Source organism: Suricata suricatta, chromosome 6, assembly GCF_006229205.1.
Source record: "Suricata suricatta isolate VVHF042 chromosome 6, meerkat_22Aug2017_6uvM2_HiC, whole genome shotgun sequence".
NCBI classification, from domain to species: domain Eukaryota; kingdom Metazoa; phylum Chordata; class Mammalia; order Carnivora; family Herpestidae; genus Suricata; species Suricata suricatta.
In genome coordinates, this window is record NC_043705.1 from 31,323,336 (window position 1) to 31,346,789 (window position 23,454).

The following is a 23,454-nucleotide window of genomic DNA, read 5'->3' on the forward strand; positions in this document are numbered from 1 at the left end:
AAGATGAATACCCAAACCACACACTCCCTAGCAATGAGACTGAATGGCCAGATAGGATTGATTACCAGAGCAAGTGGGGTGTGAGCTGAGGCCTGAATGACAAAAAGACAAACATGAGACTATCTGGAGACAGTTTCAGGAAAAGGGAACTGTACATGCTAAATATAGCTCTGTGGTGAGAAAGAGGCTGGCATTTGAAGTAAAGAAAAGAAAGTCCAGTATGGCTGCTGTGTAGTGAGCAGTCTTCCTAGTGTATATTTTCACATAGAATTCTTACTTAGTGATAAAAGATAAAAACCAGAGCCGAAGACACAGTCATTCAGAGACATGAATTGTCACAATTTGTCCAAATTTTCATCTCAAATAAAAATTGCATCTCCACATTGAAAATGTCAGGCTTTATGTAACTTAAAACTGAATATAGATCCCTTTTACCTAGTGTGTAGATATAATGAAAATTGGACACCATAGCGACATGAATGTTTATTGCAGAATTTGGTATAATAAAAAATGTTTATGAAACAACTTAAGTGGCCAGCAATAGAGGAGTGGATAAAATGTTTTTTTTAAATCTTTATCATGAACTGAAGCAGTAAACCTACATGTACAGATAAGGAAGGATATTTATATATTTTTAAGTCATAAACTTTATAGTAGTATCTATAACAAAACCATACTTTTTTCTTTACAAAATTACATATACATTTAATTGTATACCAAATAAAGACCTGGAATGACACAGCTCAAAATGTTAACAGTTTACTCTAGAAAGTTGGTTGAAAGCGATTTTATTTTTTATTAAAAAAAAAAAATCTCTATATTGTTTAATTTTGAAAACTGTACTCATTAGCCAAGGGAGCTGTGAGAATAGTGAGTCCTTTTGGTAAATCAGGACTTACTTTAAAAGAAATAGATCCCAATCTTCTTCAGTTAAGCTTTTCTCTTTTTATAAGAGGGTACTCTTCATTATAGAGTTCTCAATATTAATAGAAAGCCAGGCTATAAATAAATCAAGTAAAAAAAGCTATAGTAGTTAGCAGAGTCCATTTGTTTATGCTGTAGATTATTTGAAGCAAACTTTGTTTCTGTTGTAATTGGATTCCTTTTGTTTGTTTTTTGGGGGAGAGGTTAATGTTTATTTATTTATTTTGAGAGGGAGAGAGAGCATGAGTGGGGGAGGGATGGAAGGAGGGAGAGAGAGAGAGAGAGAGAGAGAGAGAGAGAGAGAGAGAGAGAGAGAGAGAGAGAGAGAATCCCAAGCAGGCTCTGGACTGTCAGAACAGAGCCCAGCATGGGACTACATCTCACAAGCTGTGAGATCATGACATGAGCCAAAATCAAGAGTTGGATACTTAACTGAGCCAATCAGGTGCCTCTGTAATTAGATTCTTTAATTTGAAATCAGCCACTTAAAGTGGCTGTTTCTTTATACTTTTCTATCACTTTTATCATTTTTGAATTCAAAATTATTTAATCCCTATTATGTCCAGACATTAGTAAATAGACAATAGTTTGCTTTTATTGTTAATTTACTATATTCCAGGCACTGATTTTAGTCGTTTATATGTATCAACTCAATAGCTAACAGCCCAAAACTCAACAGCCCTATGAGGTACATAATATTATCACCTTCGGGGTATCTGGGTGGCTCAGTGGGTTGAGCGACCGACTTTGGCTCAGGTCATAATCTCATGATTAGTAGGTTTGAGCCCTGCATCAGGCTCTGTGCTGACCGCTAGCTCAGAGCCTGGAGCCTGCTTTGGAGTCTGTGTCTCTTTCTCTCTCTTCCCCTCCCCTGTTCACGTTCTGTCTCTCAAAAATAAGTAATGATGAGAACACTGAGGAAAATAGATTAAATTATTTGCCCAAGAGCACACAACTAATAGGTCACTGAGCTAGCACCCAAACCCAGGGACTGTATCTCTTGATCTTGAGATTTTAATCTCTTTACTATACTAGTTTACAGTGACTAATAAGCCCAAGTGCCTACTCTCAATGAAATTACAGCCTAGTGGGGGGATGAGCCACAAGGTAGTTTACACTTTAGTATGATAAATGCATAACTGAGTATCCCAGCAGACTATCGTAGTGCATGAGATGATAATAGTCACTAACTGTTTAGTTGAGTACTTCATACCCAGTATTTGGAATGGTATAGCACAGTAAGTTATTTGTTGAATAAAAGGTAAACAGTAGAGGCGAAACCATGGTGGAGCTACTCTAGACGGAGATAAAGAAGGCCTTGTTTGAGTTGGTGGTGTTAAGGCTGAGGTTAACCAAAAGTTAAGGTTGAGAATGGAGATGTGTAGGATTTGGCCAAATAAAGAGTATTCTAGATAGGGGCTAAACATACATGAGGGGATGTGGTGACATGAAACTGAAAATGTAGCCGGAGCAATTACAATTTTGTGTCTTTTTAAAAATATAAACTTAGTTCTGAAAGCAGTGGTATACAATTGAAGGGTTTTAAGAATGGGAATGACATGATCAAATATAGCTGATTATCAATTTGGTGAAGTAAAAAAACTAAATTGGATGGTTAAGAAAAAAAAGTTTATAAACACACAACCAGTTAGGAAGCTATTGCCATTTGCTTGGCAAAAGGTAATGACTTGAACTAGGACAGTGGCAGTAGAGATGAAGTAGTGATTGAAGAGCTTTTTTATAAGTAGACTCAGTAGTCAGAGGGTGAGGAGTAGTCATAGGTTATGGCTTAAGCTTCTAGCTTCAGTAACTGGGATGGGTGATAGTGCCGTTTAGTTTCACTTAATCATAAAACAAGGAAGAGCAAGTTTTCAAGGAAATGAGTTCCATTTTGGGACATTTGGAGTTGAGCTGCCTGAGAAATACTGACAAGTGTTTATAGTACACAGATGAATATACTAAATCTGAAGCTCTTAAGAGATCAAAAATATGGATTTAAGAATCGGCATAGTGCTAGTAACTGCAATGGGAGTCAAACAATCAGTAGACCATTTTGTTATTGTATGCAGCATCTCTCCTTCTTATAGATGGAATTCAGCCATCACTGGTGTCGAGATCTTTATAAGAATAAATTATTTTTATGAATGACTCACGGTAAAGGCAAATATGGTGGAAGCTTTTCAGGTGTGTCAATGTTAGAAGTGTAGTAAAATACCAAATACACTAAAACCGAACTTATTATCTACCTACCATCCTAGTATATTAAGAAAACTTGCTTCTTATTTGCAAACATCAAGAAATAATCCAAAGTCTGATATTTGGGAGAAACTTCCAGTCTCTCTCTTCTGTACTAAAATCTTAAAAATTATGACAGTTTGGTAGAAAATGATCAGATAATGTGAAAGATAAAATTAGTATTGTGAGATTTCCACCATCAGCATGTAGGATTTTAAACGTGAGAAGTTTGCGCAATTTTAACATTTCACCACGGATGTTTCCTGTCAAATACAAAATTAAAATGGGCCTTAAGTGTTTGCTTCATGCAGCCAATTTTCAAACGAATTTTAATCCCAACCTGTCAGAAGTCAACTGCACTTAACTGTGCATTTTGTAAATTGTCAGTTTTCAGAATTAGCTCAAATTTAAGGCATTAGATTATTAAGAACATGTAAAATTTAAGAATATAAAATTATGTTTAAGAAATTTTGAAATATTATACTATAGTGATGACTTCTTTTATGAACAATTTTGATTAACATGGACACATCACTTCAGTTCTGAGAATACTATTAAATGACTGCAGGATTAAAGTTGAAAATATTTAGAAATGCAATCAATTCAAACCCATGTGTTGATTCAGTGAACAGTACTTGATAGGATAGCCTTTGCTTTTTTCCTACTATTTTAACCAAGTGTAGTGCTTAAAAAAAATGATAAAAATTTTAGTTTTACAGATAAAGCTATAGTAAGTTTTATCCTAACAAAAGTTAGGATAGTTTAAAATTTTTCTGTACCTTATTTCATAACCTCCAAATGAAACAGGTGGGTTGGAAACTTAACATAAGGCAAAGATGCCATTTCCTAATTTCTTTGACCCTGCTATGATTTCTTAAAACCCAACACACAACTGCCTCTCTTCCCTATAAAACAGGATCAAATGAGTCAGTCATTAAACCCCACCAAGAAACCACCTCAAACGAGGATCTGATATCCACTACCCCTAAAACAGCAAGACACATTAGAAGGTGAAAATTTGTTGCTTTTATTTATTGTTAAAACACTTTATGAAATGATTTTTAACTATACATGGGCACAAATGCCTTCAGTAGCTGGGAAAATAGCTACCACTGCATGGGAAAACATATGCACACTAGCTTCACTGCCTGCAAACTAGACTCTAGATCTTACTGACCTAAGATGGCACTGCAGAGAAACAAAAGCCACTTCTGGCAAATGAGAAACAGCAGCAAAGTCCTGCAGTCATGGTGTGATTACTAAGGCTGAACTGTTCATTCCACTAATCCTACAATTTTCCCACAATCATTTATCTGGGTATACATCCCTACTTCCTAGAGAATAAAACCTAACAAAGTGGTTCTGACAAAGGAGATAGCAATTCACATTAATGTTTGTCTATAAGAAAATATCAGCAGTAGACTGGAGAAAATGGGAACCACTGTAAATTTACATCTAGTCCAGGTGATGAAGCCAAGATTATTCTTTGAATGCTGAGCAATCTAGGAATGAATTTAAGTACGAGAACTCTTCTCACTTCTCTAGGAGTGATTCTAGCTCTTCTTGCAAAGAGCTGAGCTGCTCCTTTTCTCGGTCTTCCTTTTGTTTGAGTTCATCCAGCACAGCCTGAAATCTGTTCTTGAGAGCCAGGTTTTCGACTTTCATAATAAGATCCTCCTGTCGTTTTGCCCTGTCCTGGGTCTCTTGGAGTTTGCCTTTCATATTATCAATCTGTTTCTGAATTCCCATAACCAGCTGACTGGTTCCCTCATTTTCTTGGTGCTGTTCATCTGATTCATTCAGCTTGTCCTGTAGCTGTCTTTCCAGATCTTCCTCAGTGTCAATGATGTTTATATCTTCTTCATCTTGATGCTGGGTCTCATCTTCATCTTCACTGCTGCTGCTGAGGTCATTGAATATCTCCCGAAGTTCATCGTGTTCTAATGAGTCATGGCCCTGCCTGTGACCAGACATTCCTGGAGAAGAAATATCAAGGCCCTGATTTTCTGTTTCTTTTGTTTCATCTTCAGCAATTATTTCCCAACGAGTACTGACAGCTTCAGCATCTGTACTCAGCAACCGCTTCACTTCTTTCTCCACATCTGGAGATTCAATATACTTCTTCTTTGCTGTCTTCCTGAACCTTCTCTTTCTGACATTTTTTAGAGGCAGAGTAATTCCATGGTTCCATATAAACTTTTTCTCTTTGTCCTTATCCTTTTTCTTGCTCGCTTTGGGATCAGTAGTAGCAACTGGTTCCTCCACAGGAGGATAGAGATCACCATCAACTGTGGAAACAAGCATCTGACATATATCAGCTGTCTTGTAAAAAGTTTTCTTATCAATGGTTTTCAGACTTTCCATGACACACGGCAGATCTACCAATTTGGAGGCCAAAGGGACCCGGTCCACTCTGACGATTCCATGACGTCCATCAGGGTGTAATTCAATTGTCAGTCTGTCCTTCAGGTTGACATGACCAGACTGTACTGCCCGCCTCACAGTAGAGGCATATTCCGGAGGTAGCCGTAAGATAAACTGGCTCTCTAGTTCGTGAGGAGCATCATCTTTGCTCTTACTCATCTTTACTTCTTTGAGACTCACTTCTCCGCCAATCACCTGCTGCACTAAAAAAAAGTTCCAACAGTTAGAAAGACCAGTTTGTTATAAGTTGAAATCTTAAGTACAAAGAGTTTTAAGCAGAACAGGAGCCAAGCGTCTATTTTGTCTTAATGTTGAATCAAGGGCCAAGTCTTTATAAATTTGTTGCGACTAAACCCCAGTCGTTACGGGCACTAACCAGTTAGGTAGGTGCATTTAAATCTATTAGCTGCAATGCAAGTTCCAACCTCCAGATGCCGCTGCCTGACAATGCAGAAGAGGGAACTAGCTAGCAGGAAAGCAAATGGCGGATTCTGCGGAATGCTTTTCGAACAGTAAGTAAGGCCCAGCAGACACTCCCAATCCACACTCTCTCCCGGAACAAAGATATTCAAAAAGCGGGGCGCAGTGAGCTCTCTTCGCCTTGGGTACTTACAATCCAGTGACGATTTTAAACGCAGCTTCTCCGGACGGGAGCGAGCGGAAAAGGAAGCCACTCCTAGCAAGACGGTCAGGCGCCGAGAGTCTCCTTCTTTATTCCTTTGTTCTTCCCGGGTTTTAGGAAAGTGATCCGCTACAGATTAACGAAACGGCAGAGGACAGGCAGCGCGAAATCTCGCCGACAACCGCAAGTCGCAGAGCCAAAGGCAGTAGCTCAGCAGGTCTGATTCTGGAGCTGCAGACCTAGCGAAAAAGAAAGCGCTACGTCACCCCGCTGGGCTGGAGAAGCGGCTGTGAGTGACAGCACGACTCAAGCGGAAGCGCGCTCCGCCCCCGCCTGCGCAGGCGTAGGGGTGCAATTACGCTATCCGGCGATTTGTCATCCCGCGAGAATTTGACCTAACGCGATGAAAACGATAATGTCTCATAGAGACCTATTGCTTTGAAAATATTTAGAGGCAAGGCTTGCTGGAAAGAGTTAGACCTTATGTCTTCCTTTTCCGCTCCACGGAGCCAGTACTTTTACCGGTCGCCGTGGGGCCGGATAGCTGAGTGATTACCGGAGATAGGGCGTCCGTGCGGAAAGCGTCTTTGCCTCTGGAAACCCCTTGGATGCTTCCCACGGTATATCCAATCTGAAGCAGTTACAAGAAATTATAATTTACCATACGGAGGATTGTTAAGTACCCAAATCAGTGGGGTGAGAAGGACAAGCTGACCGCTGTATACTTCTAAGTATATATTTTGTTGATTATGAAAATGCCCTAAGGGGACTCATGACTTAGAGACTGTGTTTTGAAGGATCCCAAGGGAACATGGGTGATTCCTCTTTTTAATGTTTGACGTAGATATAAATGGTAAACAGAAATAAGTGTATGGGGGGCACATACTCGTTTAGGACACAGTTGCCTGACAAATGGTCTTATTGAAGTAGAATAAAATTGAAATATTACTCCCTGTCACGCGTATACCTGTATTTGTTAAATTAGAATTTTTTTTTTCATTCCACGTCCGCTATTTTGAAACTTTTCTGTTCGTCTCTTCTATGGGTAATGAGATATTCATTTGCATATTTTGTAGTATTTAGGCCTAAATAAGAGTTTCCGCTTGCTTCTATTCATTTCCATTTATTTTTTAATAGGATCAGTTAGGTAAAGCATCAAGGTCATTAAAATTTAATTTCTATCCTCCAGAGTATGAACAACTATATCTGAATTTAAGAGAACTCACTTAAAATGCGATTAACCCTTTTCAAAATTCGATTTATTTGTTTAGGCACTTATTGTCTCTCTTGTTGCAGATTGGAAACTCTGTGATAATCTGGAGTTTTCAGTCTCCCATAGTCATCTTGTCCCAGTGCCTGGTACAAAAACAAGGGAGACACACACAAAATATGTGCTAGTTGAATGGAACAATTGACCCATCTAGAAATAACATATAGTCTAATTCCCATAATTTGTGAGAGAAAATATATTCTGTGTCACCTTAAAATGAGATAGAGCCACTTTATATACATTTTCTCTCTAGTCTAGGACAGTGCTAATGATAAGTGGAAAGTTTTGCTAAAAGTATGTGTGAATGTATCTTTGGTTTAGGTAAACTCTGATGCCTAATCATAGGAAGAGATTAAAATGGCCTGGCACCAATTTGGGGTTTTATTGTTAAATTTGAAGGAGAAAAAAGTTCTTTTAGATAACTACATTAGTTCTCTTTGTTCTATGATGTGTTGAAGAATGTTCGCTGATTTAATTATACTTTCGGGATCATCTAGTTCCTTTTTTTGATGGTGAACTTTTTTTCAGTGTGCTTCGCCCTTAATTGTACCTGGTTTTACTTCATTTGTAAAAATAAGAGTTTTATCTGCTAGCCTCTGCATAGTACTTCATTTAACCATATGAAATGTAAAGACATACCTATACATGAAAATAATCCAAATATTACTTTGCATTTTAATTGCCTGAGTTTTATGATGCTCAAATATCTTTGTACAGAAAATTATTTAAGATAAATTCTATGTAATTCTGATTTTCCAAAATTATGATATATTTTAGTTAGTAAATCTTTATATGTAATACTGTCAGAGAACATTAAAAGGATTAACTGAACTTTCCCCTCAGGTATCTACCTCCTTCAGCCCTGGAACATATTTTCTGCTTTTGAGTTTAACACATTTTATAAATGCTGGTTTTTTGAGGGAAAATTACATTGATCCTAAAACTAAGGGCTCTACCACATCACCCATTGCCCTAATGTCTGATAAATCCAGGTTTTTTTTTAACTCAAGTCCATTAGACATGCAGAAACACTCTAAATTGATGAATGAATTACACTTCTGTGGTTGCTGCATGGAATATCTATGATACCAAAAGATCTGGGGAGAGCAATAAATTCCCCAGTGAAAGACTTCCTTCCTTTAATAAAAGTAGTATCACAATCAGGCTAATGCTGTATGTTTGAAGATTCCCTTTAAAATTTTTTAAATGTTTTAATTTATTTTTGAGAGACGTAGAGAGTCAGAGCACAAGTCGGGGCAGGGCAGAGAGAGAGGGAGACACACTCTGAAGCAAGCTCCAGGCTCTGAGCTTTCAGCACACAGAGCCTGACATGGGGCTCAAACTCATGAATCATGAGATGATGACCTGAGCTGAAGTCAGACACTTAACCAATTGAGCCACCCAGGTGCCCCTGCAAATTACTTTTAATAAACTTTTAATAAACTTTCAGGTTCCTTATACTGTGGGGGTTTAAAAATTATAAGCTCTTACATTTTGGAGATCAAATTACAGGGTAAGGAAATTTCAGACATCTCGGAAAAGTATACTTCTATATTGGTATATCATTTTATAAACCGTGAAAAACAGGTCAATAGGTCAATACTGGCTGGCTCAGTCAGTAGAACAGTGACTCTTGATCTTGAGGTTGTGAGTTTGAGTCCTACTTTTAGTGGGAAGATTACTTAAAAATAAAATCCTAAAGGGGCTCCTGGCTGGTTCAGTCAGAGGAGCGTCGAGCTCTTGATCTCAGGGTTGTGAGTTTGAGCACCACATTGGGGGTAGAGATTACTTAAATAAATAAAACTTAAAACTTAAAATAAATAAAATGAAATCTTAAAACAAAAAGTTTAACTAAAATGTAGCTGTATCAAGTGGGATGTTTTCTATAGAAAACAAAAGACCAACCTAATTTACACTGATTTAAATAATTAGAAAATCTGTTATCTCAAAAATCAGGTATTCTAGAGCAGCTCTGTCCGACAGAAATATAATGTGAGCCACAGATGAAAGCCACCTATGTGATATTAAATCATCTAGTAACAGGAGTAAAGTGGTAACATTAATTTCAATAATTTGATTTAACAATTCAAATGATCATTCCCACATATAATCAGTGTAATATTTATTAATGATATATTTTACATTCTCACTTTGTACTAAATCTTCGAAACCTGGCTCATATTTTACACTGACAGCACATCTCAATTTGGACTAGCCATATTTCAGATGCTCAGTGGCCACATGTAGCTGGTGGTTACTGTATTGGACAGTGCCAGTGCCATTCTTGATAGTATGGCTCCCTCTAGGCCTGATAGAATCATTACCTGGCACAAATTGTTATTTTCTTCTTAATTTTGGAGAATGATAATTTATGTTTTTTCTGTTATTCTTTCAGCTTTGTCCTTATCTTGGAAACTTCTCAAGTTTCTGGTCACAAGAATTCTGCCAGCAGTAACCAGGGAACTTCCTTCCTTGTCCAGGGTAAGTTCAGAAAGTGGCTCCCCCTAACCAGAGTTTGTCTTCTATCTGATTCGACCAATTTAGGCCATTTACCTATCCCTGGCTCAATAACAGTCACCAGGGGAATACCCTGAGCCTGTGATTTTCAATATGGTGGGGAGGAGGTGACATTGGTAATGTCTGGAGACATTTTTGGTTGTTACAACTGTGGGGGGGGGGGTCTACTGGCATCTATTGTGTAGAGACCAGGGATGCTGCTAAACATCCTACCATATGCAGAACAGCCTCTTCCCCACAGCAAAGAGTTATGTGGATCAAAATAGTACCACAGCTGAGTAAGCTTATTAAGTCTGTATTCCTAACTAAACACTGACAAGGGGAATGAGATTAGCATTATTGGTTTAGACCTATCAGTACCTATGAATAGGATTAGCTTCCTGCTTCAGAGGGTGTGCCTCTAGACTAATAAAGGAAATGTTAGAAGAGAGCTAAGGGTATAGACAACTGTTTTAGTCCATTTGCACTACTGTAACAAATTACCATAAATGAAGTGGCTTATAAATAACAGGAATTTATCAGTTCTGGGGGCTGAGAAATCGGAGATAAAGGTGCCTCAGCAGATTTGGTGTCTGGTGAGAGCAAGTTTCTGGGCTCATAAATGACAGTCTTTTTTACTTTAACCTCACATGGTGGAAGGGGTGAGGGAGTTCTCTGCTGCATCTTTTATAAGGCACTAATGCCGTGGGTGAGGACTGCACCCTCATGACCTAATCACCTCCTCAAAACCCTACCTCCAAATGCCATTATACTGGGGATTAGGTTTCAACATGTGAATGTTGAGGGAACGAACACAAATACTACTCTATAGAGGCCATCTGTAATATCTATGCTAGAGCTGATTATTTGAGGGGTTATAATAGTATATATTGAATTGCAGAAAAGATTCACGTGGACAGTAAGCACATGAAAAGATGCCCAACATCACTAATTGTTAGGGAAATACAAATCAACACAATGAGACACCACTTCACACCTATTTGGATGGCTACTATCAAAAAAACAAAATAACAAATGTTGGTAGAGATGTGAAATATTTGAAACCTATGTGCATTGTTGGTAGGAACGTAAAATGGTATAGCCACCATGGAAAACAGTGTGGCATTTTCTCAAAAAATTAAAAATAGGGGCACCCAGATGGCTCAGTCAGGTAAGCATCTGATTCTTATTTCAGCTTAGGTCATGATCTCACGGTTTGTTAGTTCAAGCCCCTTGTTGGGCTCTGTGCTAGCAGTGTGGAGCCTGCTTGGGATTCTCTGTCTGTCTCTGCTCCTCCCCTGCTCACACATTCACTCTCTTTCTTTCAAAATAAATAAACATTTTTAAAAAATTAAAAGTGGAATTACCTTATGATCCAGGAATTCCACTTCTGGGTATAGACCCAAAAGAATTGAAAGCAGGGTCTCAAAGAGACATTTGTAGGGTGCCTGCATGGCTCAGTCAATTGAGCCTCTGACCTCAGCTCAGGTCATGATCTCACGGTTCATGAGATTACTTAGAGTACAGAGCTTGCTTGAGATTCTATTTCTCCCTCTCTCTCTCTCTCCCTCCCTCCCCTTCTCTCCCTCCCTCTTTCTCTCTCTCAAAAATAAATAAATAAACATGAAAAAAACAGAAGGAAATTTTTATATATGCTACAACGGATGAACTTTGAGGATATTATTCTGTGTAAAATAAGTCATAAAAAGATAAATACTGGTTGATTCCACTTATATGAGTTATTTAGAGTAGCGAAAATCATAGAAAATAGATGATGTTTTCCAGAGGCTGGAGAGAGAGAAGAATGAAGAATTAATAGGTAATGGATATGGGTTTCATTTTAAAAGATGAAAAGCATTCCTGAAGATGGATGGTAGTAATGGTTGCATAACATTATGAATATATTTTATACCACTGAACTGTGTACTTAAAAATGGTTAAGACATTAAATTTTACATTATGTGTATATTACCACAATAAAAAAGAAAAAAGTATATATGTATTTACAAAGTGTGGACAGTTATCAAAATAATCATTACCTAATTACTAGTTATTTAAATTTTTTATCAGTATTTTCTACCTTTGTATAGTAAAAGAACTTTTCATATTATATAATTTACAGTGAGAATGACTTTTGTAATGAAAAATTATTTTACAGTGGCTAATTTCTTTTTTTAAAATTTTTCCATGTTTTTTATTTATTTTTGAGAGACAGAGGGAGACCGTGCCAGCAGGGAAGGGTCAGAGAGAGAGGGAGACACAGAATCTGAAGCAGGCTCCAGGCTCTGAGCTAGCTGTCAGCACAGAGCCTGACGCAGGGCTTGAACCCATGAACTGTGAGATCATGACCTGAGCTGAAGTCAGACGCTTAACCAACTGAGCCACCCAGGCACCCCGTAGAATGGCTAATTTCTTGAGCAAAGATTTTTTTAGGGGAAAGAAGCTTTAGTGGTGTGTTATCTTTAAAAGGAAATGTCAAGAGGGAAGATTCTGTAGGAATTCTTTTTTTTTTGTAGGAATTCTTTTAAGTTAATTTGAATTTTAACAAATTAAATTTTGGTTTAAATTTTGCAAAAAGGCTATTTTCTTTTACTTTGTCAAAAAGAAATAATGACTTGCAGCCTCTGCCTAAAATAAGTCCTGGAAATGAAGCAAATACAGTCTCCTGACTTTGAGAAATAACATGAGGTAAATATCGTACCAGGCCTCTGGGTGCCGCTGTCCGCCAGTCCGTGGCTAGAGTGAAACAAAGCAATCCATTGGCATTCTGACTCAGGGATCCCTGCCGACATTTGTCAGATGTACCTGGAGTGGACTCCGTATGCCTTCTCTTCCACCATCATTTCTAAATATCTGCATAAGGAACATCAGGATGTTTAATGACCCAGAGTGAGGCGCTGCCTTTTCTCTCCAACCTACCTTTGTAATCCGGGAGCAACCGTGGCAAGGTATATTAGGATCGGAGAAGCAGCATCGAGAAGAAATAAGAAGTCCCCCACAAGAAAGGCACACCATGCGCAGTAAGCATTTTTCCTTACTGATGTCTTTGTTCAGCCTATTGAAGTATGCGTCAGATGTGCTGCAGGATTCCAGAAGAAAAGGCTAGTGGTTTAAAAGTGGGGAATCTGGGCAAAGATGTGGCCAGAGCTACAGGTGAGTGCTGGGAAGCCTCTTTACTGCCAGAGAATGGAGCAGGGAAGAAGTGGAGAATGACAGGCTAGATCTAGCAGATGATGCTAAAGGCTTTAGGCCTTTGAGTCTGAAACCCTCACTGGAAATCCCATGAATGCTTTCATATAAATTTATTCATCCTGGATATAATAATTTATGGCTTTTAATACATTTTGTTTTGAAAATTATGGAAAACATCTTAAAAGGAGACTCGCTCATTCTTAAACCCCAATATGTTTGGATCCTGCAAGTAGTTCTCTATGAATTTATCACATTAATTTCAACAGCCATTGCCCCAGTCCCCACAAGTAAAAGAGATGACCAAGGCGGGAATGGACCAGAGGAGCAGAGCTGCCACCACTTAGTGGTGGGGAGGGTAGGAATAGCTCATTGGCAAAATGAGGGAGTTGGATGCTAATGCTAGTCCTCCCATACTGAGCCACAAGAAGTACAGCAGAGTCTGCCTGCAGAGAACCTCCCCTCTACCACATGCTCTGCATTCTTCAGGGGGTCCCCAGTGACCTGGATGACACCCTTAAGGCCGAAATCCCCTGCGTTTACTACACAGTCTCACACAGCATATAGCGTATCTACCATAAAACTGACAGAACCATCTTTGATTTTGGAGTGCAGTGATGCATCATGGAGTAGAAGAGAAGACTGGAAGCTGGTGAGGGCCCATTTCAGGATCCTGACTGAAATGGAGGTTGAGAACTACGCTGTTGTGCAGGTAACTTTCAGCTGGGTGTCTAGTCCTATTAAAGGCACGAACTGGTTGCCCAAGCCAAAACAATGGAGAGGTGAAAGATAGAGTGTAATAAACACACAGCCAAACAATTCACCTCTAAGAGTTACAATGTAATTCTTTGTAAGCTACAGGCAGATGGAATTCTAAACTGGGAGCAGACTGTGAAATACAGTGTCACCACCAGAGCCACCAAGGACAAGCTGTTACTCTCCTCCAGCATAAACATCTTTCTGCATATCACCCCTATCAACAAAAAATGCTGTTTTCCAGAAACCATCTTTCTGTGGTCCAGGAAAATGGGAACACCTACTATAAGCCTCCATTGCATACTTTAGTGCTTCTTATTCAGATGTGGGGCCTTATGCACCTATTTCTTCCTGACCAGCAACCTGGCCCTGTGTGCACTGTCATCCAGTGTGTCAGTGCATGATGATGTTCACTGCAGGCTCCTTGTGATGGTGGACCGCCACAACAAAAATACACAGGCAGTGCTGTGGCAGGAGCTGTAGCCAGAAGTCATGGCCTCTTTGATGTGGCACCATGCACACACTGCAGCTGGCTACCTGGTCACCAAGGTGACCAAATGGAGAGCTTTGCCTGACTGTTCTATCACATGCTTCAGACCAACTAATATGACTCTCCAACCTCACGGCACAAGAATGAGATTAGCACCGTGGCACCTTGGGCAACAGATATGCTACTCTACAGGGGTGGCTTGTCACTGCATCCAGTACCAGCAGTCACCGTGCTGCACCTGGTCTTTACAGGAGTTGCTGCCAGAACTCAGCAGTGGCGTGGTGCCAGGCAGGCAGAGCTACAATTTTACCCGCCTGTGGCCGTGTCCTTCATATCTGTGCTCTTCTCCTCATAGTGACTCTGGCCTTGACCCTGCCCCTGTGCGGCTCCTCCAGCCCTACTTTCAGTCTGGTCTCTGGTCCAAGCCTAGATTTGGAGTTGCTTCTACTTCAGCAAGAGAGATTTGCCCTATTTCTCCAATCTTTGTGTGGCTTCAGATATTGCAGAATCTTACTTTAATTTCTTAAAGTTAACTCAGGATCCATCTTTTAACTGGATATTCTCTGTGGTGCCTGCAATGCAACCTTAAATATTACATTGGATTCAAATGTTTACCTGTGAGTTTTAACACTTTTATTTTGTGATGTCCTGTTATAAATCAACCTTGCTTGGTTTTTTGTTGTTGTTGAAGGAGGAAAAGCTCTGCAAGTTCACTTTCTACTTTCTATGTGTGTTTTAATTTCTTTCATTAGTTCAGAAACTTCCTTTGGTGAAAAGTTTGTATTTATTAGTGTATATTTTTAAACCTTATATTTTCTGATGAGAAGTCCTTTCCTTGAAATTTTGAAGGAGGTTCCCTGAATCTTTAAACCTTTGGGCTCCATATACTTGCTTTGAGAAGCTGAGAGATTATAGATTTGGTTACACAGGAACAGATATTCTCTAAGAACTACTCTTGCGGCCTTTCCTTTATTTCCTTATTTTCTGGACCTCTTCTCAGTCGTGTTCATGGGTGTACCGCCAGTATCTGGCCAAATTTGTTCCTGAAATGTTAACCTCTGGAATGCAGAGAACATGCTCCCTAACCTTTGGGTAAAGATAAATCACTCACAGCCCCAGACATTTTTGTTAGTAACCTTTTTACTAATTTTGCGATGAGTAAAAGAAGGAAGGCAATCTAGTTTAAAAATCTTGCTATTTAAGAAAACCAGCTTCTCTTGAGGGAAAATTTAAGTTTGATTTTAGGGGAATGCATGTTATTTTAATGGCCTGTCCAAAAAGAAAGATGTGGCCATGTCCTTTTCAGTTTTGAAGAAGAATGTCACTACCTCTTGTGTCTCTTAAATTTGAAGTCTAAATTAGATACTCATTTGACATTTTCCAGTAAATTCTAAGAGCCAATTGTTATTTTATTCGAAATGTATTACCTTTGAGTGAATTTAAAAGTCTTAAAATCTACGTAATACAGAAACTTCATAAAAGTGGAAAAATAAGATTAGGGATAAAACATGTTCTTCAAAATTCCAAGGTTTCTAATGTTCAAACCACAGTGGAAAGGAAATGGGATAGTCCAAATTTTAAAAGTCTAGCTTACATTCTAAAAGTTTGTTTATGCCTTGGGGTGCCTGTATGGCTTAGTCAGCTGAGCGACCAGCTGGCTCAGGTGGTGATCTTGAGTTTCGTTAAGTTCAAACCCCACGTCGGGCTAGCAGTTGTGCAAGCTGGTGTCAGTGCAGAGCCCTCTTTGGATCCTCTGCCTACCCCCCTCTGCCCCTCCCCTGCTGTCTCTCTCAAAAACAAATAAATATTAAAAGAAAAAAATTAAAAGTTTATTTATCTTATAGTTTTTTTTCATTCTCCAGTAAAGGGCATTTGCTCTTCTGTGTGGCTTGGGAAACTGTCAAAAGTTCAAGATATATTAGAATAGTGGAGATATGATTTGTCCCTTGTTATATTACATGAATAACAAATAGAAAGCGGATAGCTTCGAAGTATGGAGATTCTACTGTATATTGCAATTTAGCTACAGTTAGATGTGATTAATTAAATAAACATAGTTCTTTCTCATTCTCATACATATTTTGTAAAATGCTTAACTAGTTCCTTGACAGTAAACTAAGACTTAAGGAAAGATTGGGTCAGGTTAACAAGCAGGGAAAGTTTTAAGTATAACCTAGGAGTGTAGTAACTGGTGAGGACTCTGGGCGCCGCTGTTCACCAGTCTGAGAGATAGAGGCAGCGCTTGCGCGCACGCATACACACACGTACCCACCCCAAAAGAAAAAAAAAAAAGCTTCTTGAAACCTCCATCACCGCCAGATTGAAAACAGTTTCCATGAAGCTTCCTAGACCCCATTTCTGGACTACTTTCTGCTCTGAAAAATCTGAAAGTTCGATTACTTTAGGCTTAGAAGAACAGAGAAACAATACCTTTGGTACCGGACTGAGAGAAAACTACGAAAGGAGAGAGCAATGGTGATTCGGGGGAAGAAGCCCAGCTGCAGTGAGCTGTTCCTGCTGTGCCTTTTTCTGGGGCCGTTGTTGGAAGCTTGGGCAGGGAAGATCCAATATGCGGTTCCAGAAGAGACAGACAAAGCTTTCTTCGTGGGCAACATCGCCAAAGACCTGGGGTTACAACCTCAGGAGCTCACGGAGCGCAGAGTTCGCATCGTCTCCAGAGGTAGGATGCAGCTTTTTGCTTTGAATCCTCGAAGCGGTAGCTTGGTCACAGCGGGCAGGATAGACCGGGAGGAACTCTGTGCTCAGAGTGTGCCGTGTCTAGTGAATTTTAACATCTTGGTAGAGGATAAAATGAAGCTTTACCCTATTGAAGTGGAAATAATGGATATTAATGACAACACTCCCCAATTTCAGTTAGAGGAAGTAGAATTTAAAATGAATGAAATAACTACTCCAGGTACCAGGATCCCTCTGCCTTTTGGGCAAGACCTTGATGTGGGTATGAATTCACTGCAGAGCTACCAACTAAGCTCCAGCCCTCATTTCTCCCTGGATGTCCAACAGGGAGCTGATGGATCCCGGCACCCAGAGATGGTGCTGCAGAGTCCCCTGGATAGGGAAGAAGAAGCTGTGCACCACCTCCTTCTCACTGCCTCTGATGGGGGCAGTCCAGTTCGTTCAGGAACCCTCCGCATTCATGTTCAGGTGGTAGATGCAAATGACAACCCTCCAGCATTTACTCAAGCACAGTACCACATGAGTGTCCCAGAGAATGTGCCACTGGGCACTCTGCTGCTTACGGTAAAAGCTACTGACCCAGATGAAGGAGCCAATGGGGAAGTAACATACTCATTTCACAATATAGACCACAAAATAGCCCAGATATTTCAATTGGATTCTTACACAGGAGAAATATCAAGTAAAGAATCCCTCGATTTTGAAGAATACAAAATTTATCCAATGGAAATTCAAGCTCAGGATGGTGCAGGCCTCATGGCCAGAGCTAAGGTGCTAGTCAAAGTTCTGGACATAAATGATAATGCCCCAGAGGTAACCATGACATCTGTCACCACTGCAATCCCGGAAAACTTTCCTCCTGGAGCTGTTATTGCTCTTATCAATGTGCATGACCAGGACTCTGGAGAAAATGGTGACATTATATGTTCCATTCCTGAAAATCTACCCTTTAAATTAGAAAAGTTAGATGATAATTATTACCATTTAGTGACGGAAAGAACACTGGACAGAGAACTTACCTCCAGCTACAACATCACAGTAACAGCAACAGATCAGGGAATTCCATCGCTATTAACGGAAACCCACATTTCACTGCAAGTGACAGATATCAACGACAACCCCCCTGTCTTCGCCCAGGATTCCTACTCTACCTTCATTCCAGAAAACAATCCCAGAGGTGCCTCCATCTTCTCCTTGACAGCCCATGATGCTGACAGCAATGAGAATGCACTAGTCACTTACTCCTTGGCAGAGGACACCATCCAGGGGGCGCCTCTATCCTCCTACATTTCCATCAACTCAGACTCTGGTATCTTATATGCCCTACGGTCCTTCGATTATGAACAGTTCCGGGACCTTCAACTGAGAGTGATGGCGTGTGACAACGGGGACCCCCCACTCAGCAGCAATGTGTCACTGAGCCTGTTTGTGCTGGACCAGAACGACAATGCACCAGAAATCCTGTACCCCGCCCTCCCCACCGACGGTTCCACAGGCGTGGAGCTGGCGCCCCGATCCGCAGAGCCAGGCTACCTGGTGACCAAGGTGGTGGCGGTGGACAGAGACTCTGGCCAGAACGCCTGGCTGTCCTACCGCCTGCTCAAGGCCAGCGAGCCAGGACTCTTCGCGGTGGGGCTGCACACGGGCGAGGTGCGCACAGCGCGGGCCCTGCTGGACAGAGATGCGCTCAAGCAGAGCTTGGTGGTGGCGGTGCAGGACCACGGCCAACCCCCTCTCTCGGCCACCGTCACGCTCACCGTGGCCGTCGCCGACAACATCCCAGACGTCCTGGCTGACCTGGGCAGTCTTGAGCCCTCTGCGGACCCTGACTCCTCAGGCCTTACACTGTACCTGGTGGTGGCGGTGGCTGCAGTCTCCTGCATCTTTCTGGCCTTTGTCATCTTGCTGCTGGGACTCAGGCTGAAGCGCTGGCATTCATCCCGTCTGCTCCAGGCGGCCGAGGTCGGATTCGCTGGCGTGCCAGCCTCGCACTTTGTGGGTGTAGACGGGGTGCGCGCTTTCCTGCAGACGTATTCCCAGGAGGTGTCAGTCAGGGCGGACTCCCGGGAGAGTCACGTGATCTTCCCCCAGCCCAACTATGCGGACACACTCCTCAGCCGGGAGAGCTGTGGGAAAAGCGAGCCTCTGCTGATAACTCAGGATTTACTTGAAGACAAAAAAGAAGCATTTTCTCAGGTAAACGTTTTGTAAATTTATCTAAGTAAAAATAATTCCCGAGTTTACTTCCTTTTCACTTTTTACTACTAACAGTTCTATTTCCCACATATCTTTGTAGATTTCTATTTACAAATTCTGGGAAATTACCAGTATGTGTTTCTATCCAGGCATAATTATAATTGGTTTTTCATTGAAAAGGAAACTGCAAATTAACTCTAATATAGGTGATTGGGCTGAAGAGTATTGTGTGGTGTTATCTTGGTTGTGGAAAGAGCACTGCATCAGAAATAAGAAGATATGACTTCTAATATTTTTTTGTTTTCCTCTGGCCAAGTAATTTAATTTTCTGTATTTACCATTCTCTTACCTGGCAAGGATAGGGTTTGACTATAGAAGATTCATCAATATTTATGTGACTAATAGTGTCTTCAAATTTCTGTTACAAATATTAATTTGTACCTAAATTTAATATAGATGTTGTCTGTCAAGGTGGTGTTTTATTTGGGGATATTTGAAGAGGTAACGGTTGTCTAAAGTAATATTTTTGTGTTAGGATTATGTTATATAAATCCATATAAGTTGTAAATTTTTGTTCAATATCTTAGCCCTTTGTGTAGTCTCTTATTTTTAGATTATATGTATGTTGAAGAATATATTAGATGTTTAAGTAATTTATGAAATGAGGTAATAAAATGAATGATGGAAAATTTATTGTGCAACTTGAGAAATAGTTTCTAAGTCTCACGACTTGTATATTATGCCCATAATGGAAACAACTGACAAAAACTAAGTATATATTCCATTTTAATGTGTGTGTTACCTGTTCACAGGAAATGTATCATAGGTAAGTAAGTCCATGATTTGATATACTTATTCTGCTCCAGTAAATTAAAGAGATATATCAAAGATAAAAAGAAGAAAGCAAAAGCATGGTAAGGCACAAATAAAAAATATAAATGGACCAAAGGTGGAAAAGAAAGTGGTGAGCCAGGCTAAAGCTGTGGGAATTCTAGTCTTGGCTTATATATAGACATTGAAGATCAGGAGGTTGTTCCAGCCCTGTGGCAGGGACAGAGTGTTCAGGCTACACAAGGCACCCGAGCCAGACTTGCTACTTGAATCCAAAATAAGCAGTTTAGCCCCTCAGCTAGTTAAAAAGGGAGAAATTGCATTAAAATGCCACCTACCAATTCCTGTGGTCACAACTTTTTGTAACCTGCAGACAAAGGGAGAGAGAGGTAGATACAGATCCTGGCTTCAGAAAATGAACACTAAATTTCTTTGACTTGAGCTGTGATATTCATAGTATTACAGCTGCACACCATTACAGGACCTACTTATGGCCTGGGATCTGGGATAGGAACTATTTCAAAACCATTAGAGACAAAGCCCTGAACCCAGAAGGGAGGGAGACTAGGAGAGAAAGTAGAAGAAAAAGAGCAACTAAAAGCAAACAAACAAACAAACAAAAACCTTTCTGTGGCACCGGCACCTGGGTGGCTTAGTCAGTTGAGCGTCTCCCTTCAGCTCAGGTCATGATTTCATGGTTGGTGAGTTTGAGCCCTCCATTGGGGCTCGCTGATGTCAGCACAGAGCCAGTAATAAGCCTCTGTCTGTCCCTCTTTCTCTCTGCCCCTCCCCTGCTCATAGTCTCTCTTTAAAATAAAGTAAAATAAAATAAAATGCTCTTCCATTTAAAATAAATGTACAAAGCAAAATGTTTAAACACATTGTCTTCTGGAGTCATTGTTGCTAATGAGATACTTACAACAAATTATCAGTCGATAATTTCTCTCCGACATTTTCTCTCTGATGGCTTTTAAATTTTTTCTCTCATTCTTGTTGTATGTCTAAGTGTTGATTTTTACTTTTGTTATCTGTCTGGAGTATACTTTCTATTAATAATATAAGTTATTTCAATTCTGGATTTTCTCAGGTCCTGTTAATTAAAAATTTTGTTTCTATGTGTATCTTACAATTTTATTTATTATACCTCAATAAAGATGGAAACATTACAAAGCAAACATTTAAAAACAGTAAAAGGAGGGGCGCCTGGGTGGCTCTGTCCGTTAAGCGTCTGGGTTCAGCTCAGGTCATGATCTCACGGTTTGTGGGTTCGAGCCCCACATCAGGCTCTGTGCTGACAGCTAGCTCAGAGCCTGGAGCCTGCTTCAGATTCTGTATTTTCCCCTCTCTCTGACCCTCCCCTGCTCGCGCTGTCTCTGTCTCTCAAAAAGTAAATAAAAAACATAAAACAAAAAAAAAATAAAAATAGTAAAAGGAAACAAAAAAAATTTTTTGGACATTTAAATCTATACTCCTAGGAGTGCCTGGGTGGCTCAGTCAGTTAAGCGTCCGGCTTTGGCTCAGGTCATGATCTCATGGTTCGTGGGTTTGAGCCCTGCATCGGGCTCTGTACTGACAGCTCAGAGCCTGGAGCCTGCTTCAGATTTTGTGTCTCCCTCTCTCTCTGACCTTCCTCTGCTTATGCTGTCTCTCTCTGTCTCTCAAAAATAAATTTAAAAAAAACCCAAAATATAAATCTATACTCCTAAATTACTCTTGGATTTAAAAAAAATCACAATGGAAATAAGAACTACTGTAGAAAGGAACAAAAATTAAAATATAATTTAAAATTGTGGAATACAGTTAAAATAGTACTTGGGGTAACTTTATTGACAAATACAATAACTAAAAGCAAAACAAAACATATGATTTAAAATAAGTGAATTTAGGGGTGCCTGGGTGGCTCAGTTGGCTAAGCATCTGCCTGCCAGCTTCGGCTCAAGTCATGATCTCACAATTCGTGGGTTCGAGCCCCGCGTCAGGCTCTGTGCTGACAGCAAGCTCAGAGCCTGAAGCCTGCTTCAGATTTTGTATCTCCCTCTCTCTCTAACCCTCCCCTGCTCGTGCTGTCTCTCTCTATCTCTCAAAAATAAATTAAAGATATTTTTTAAAAATAATAAAATAAGTGAATTTAGCAAGCCACTCAAGAAACAAGGCCAAAAAAAAAAAAAAACCCAACCAACCCCATGTTGTATCAGCATACACTTAAAGAAAATAATATGAAAAATAACCAAGAGTATAAATTATTGATATGCAAATGAATAATTCTAATGAAAAAGCAATAGAAACAGACAATAAAAGTCATACTGAAATCGGTGGGGAGAAATTAAAATTCTGTCAAGTTCAATGGTGGGACTAAAATACAGTAGGCAGATGTCATGACTAAAATTCTTTTTAAAGATTTTAAAAGAAAATCCCAAATTATGATTAAAAACAAAGCCTTGGAAAAGGATAAGGAAAAGCAAGAGAGACTGGGGAAAATAATAAAACAACTTGATAAAAAGCAAGAAGCATGAGTGGGAAATAATATACAGAGTAAAATCAGATATTCTCAAAGACAGCAGATAATCTTTATAGAGCTGCAATAAGGGATGTTGAATAGCTACTTAATGAGTCTTTAAAGCATCAAAACAATGTTGATGAAAAGATTTTAAAAATCTAAAAAAATCTATAAAACAAGGTGAGTTGATATCAATTGTTTGCAATTTTTTCCACTCTCAGAGGAATGGATAAAAGTAAAATTGGGGGCACCTGGGTGGCTCAGTTGGTTAAGCCTTCAGCTCTTGATTTCAGCTCAGGTCGTGATTCCAAGGCCATGGGATGGAGCCCTGTGTGGGACTCTTCAGTGAATGTGGAGCCTGTTTTGAATTCATTATTTCTCTCACTCTGTCTCTGTTTCTGTCTCTCTCACTTCCCCTCTGCCCCTGCCTCTCTCTGTCTCCAAAAAATAAGATGATAAAAGTTCAATAGGGAAGAAACCCAAAAGCAAACAGACTGAAGTGATACAGAAGTGGGCAATCTCACTTAAGAAAGTTGATTTAGAGGCACCTGACTGGCTCAGTTGGAATAGTATATACGTATTGGTTTTGTTATCTTGATTTTGAACCCCACGTTGGGTATAGAGATTACTTAAATAAGCAAATATATTTTTAAAAAGAATTTTGATTCAAAATCTTAATTAAGATATTATCAAACCCTACCTACTATATATTTAAAAGCTTCATTGTTAGCTTTTGGCTTAGTAGGGTTTATTTCTGGAATGCAGGGATATTCCAATATGAGAAAATCTAACAATGCAAAACTCCATATTAAGAAATTAAAGATAAA

General features: G+C 39.7%; 2 protein-coding genes across 5 annotated transcripts in view; one reads left to right on the top strand and one right to left on the bottom strand.

Annotated features, from left to right (window-relative positions):
* Positions 1–4,162: 4,162 nt before the first annotated feature.
* On the bottom strand, positions 4,163–6,498 carry TAF7 (TATA-box binding protein associated factor 7). 2 transcript variants are annotated; one of them, XM_029942112.1, is made up of 2 exons: positions 6,197–6,498; positions 4,163–5,781 (listed from the first exon to the last, which is right to left on the bottom strand). In XM_029942112.1, the coding sequence occupies exon 2, from the start codon at positions 5,740–5,742 to the stop codon at positions 4,693–4,695; it is 1,050 nt and encodes a 349-aa protein (XP_029797972.1). In that variant the 5' UTR covers positions 5,743–5,781; positions 6,197–6,498; the 3' UTR covers positions 4,163–4,692. The 2 variants fall into 2 exon arrangements, with proteins under 2 accessions (XP_029797972.1, XP_029797971.1); XM_029942111.1 differs by having other exon boundaries at positions 4,163–5,786.
* The window catches only part of LOC115294307 (protocadherin gamma-C3), a 161,270-nt gene continuing 143,854 nt past the window's right edge, over positions 6,039–23,454 (top strand). Inside the window, exons 1-2 of one of the 3 annotated variants that reach the window (XM_029942106.1) lie at positions 6,039–6,095; positions 9,871–9,956. In XM_029942106.1, coding sequence (XP_029797966.1) covers positions 6,065–6,095; positions 9,871–9,956 — 117 coding nt within the window. In that variant the 5' untranslated portion in view covers positions 6,039–6,064. Of the gene's footprint in view, positions 6,096–9,870; positions 9,957–16,548; positions 19,300–23,454 lie in introns of those variants that run through there. The other 2 variants (XM_029942110.1, XM_029942100.1) reach the window with 2 other exon arrangements.

Coding starts and splice junctions, on each gene's coding strand:
- TAF7 (XM_029942112.1), bottom strand. CDS start 5,742: ATGAGTAAGAGCAAAGATGATGCTCCTCACGAACTAGAGAGCCAGTTT.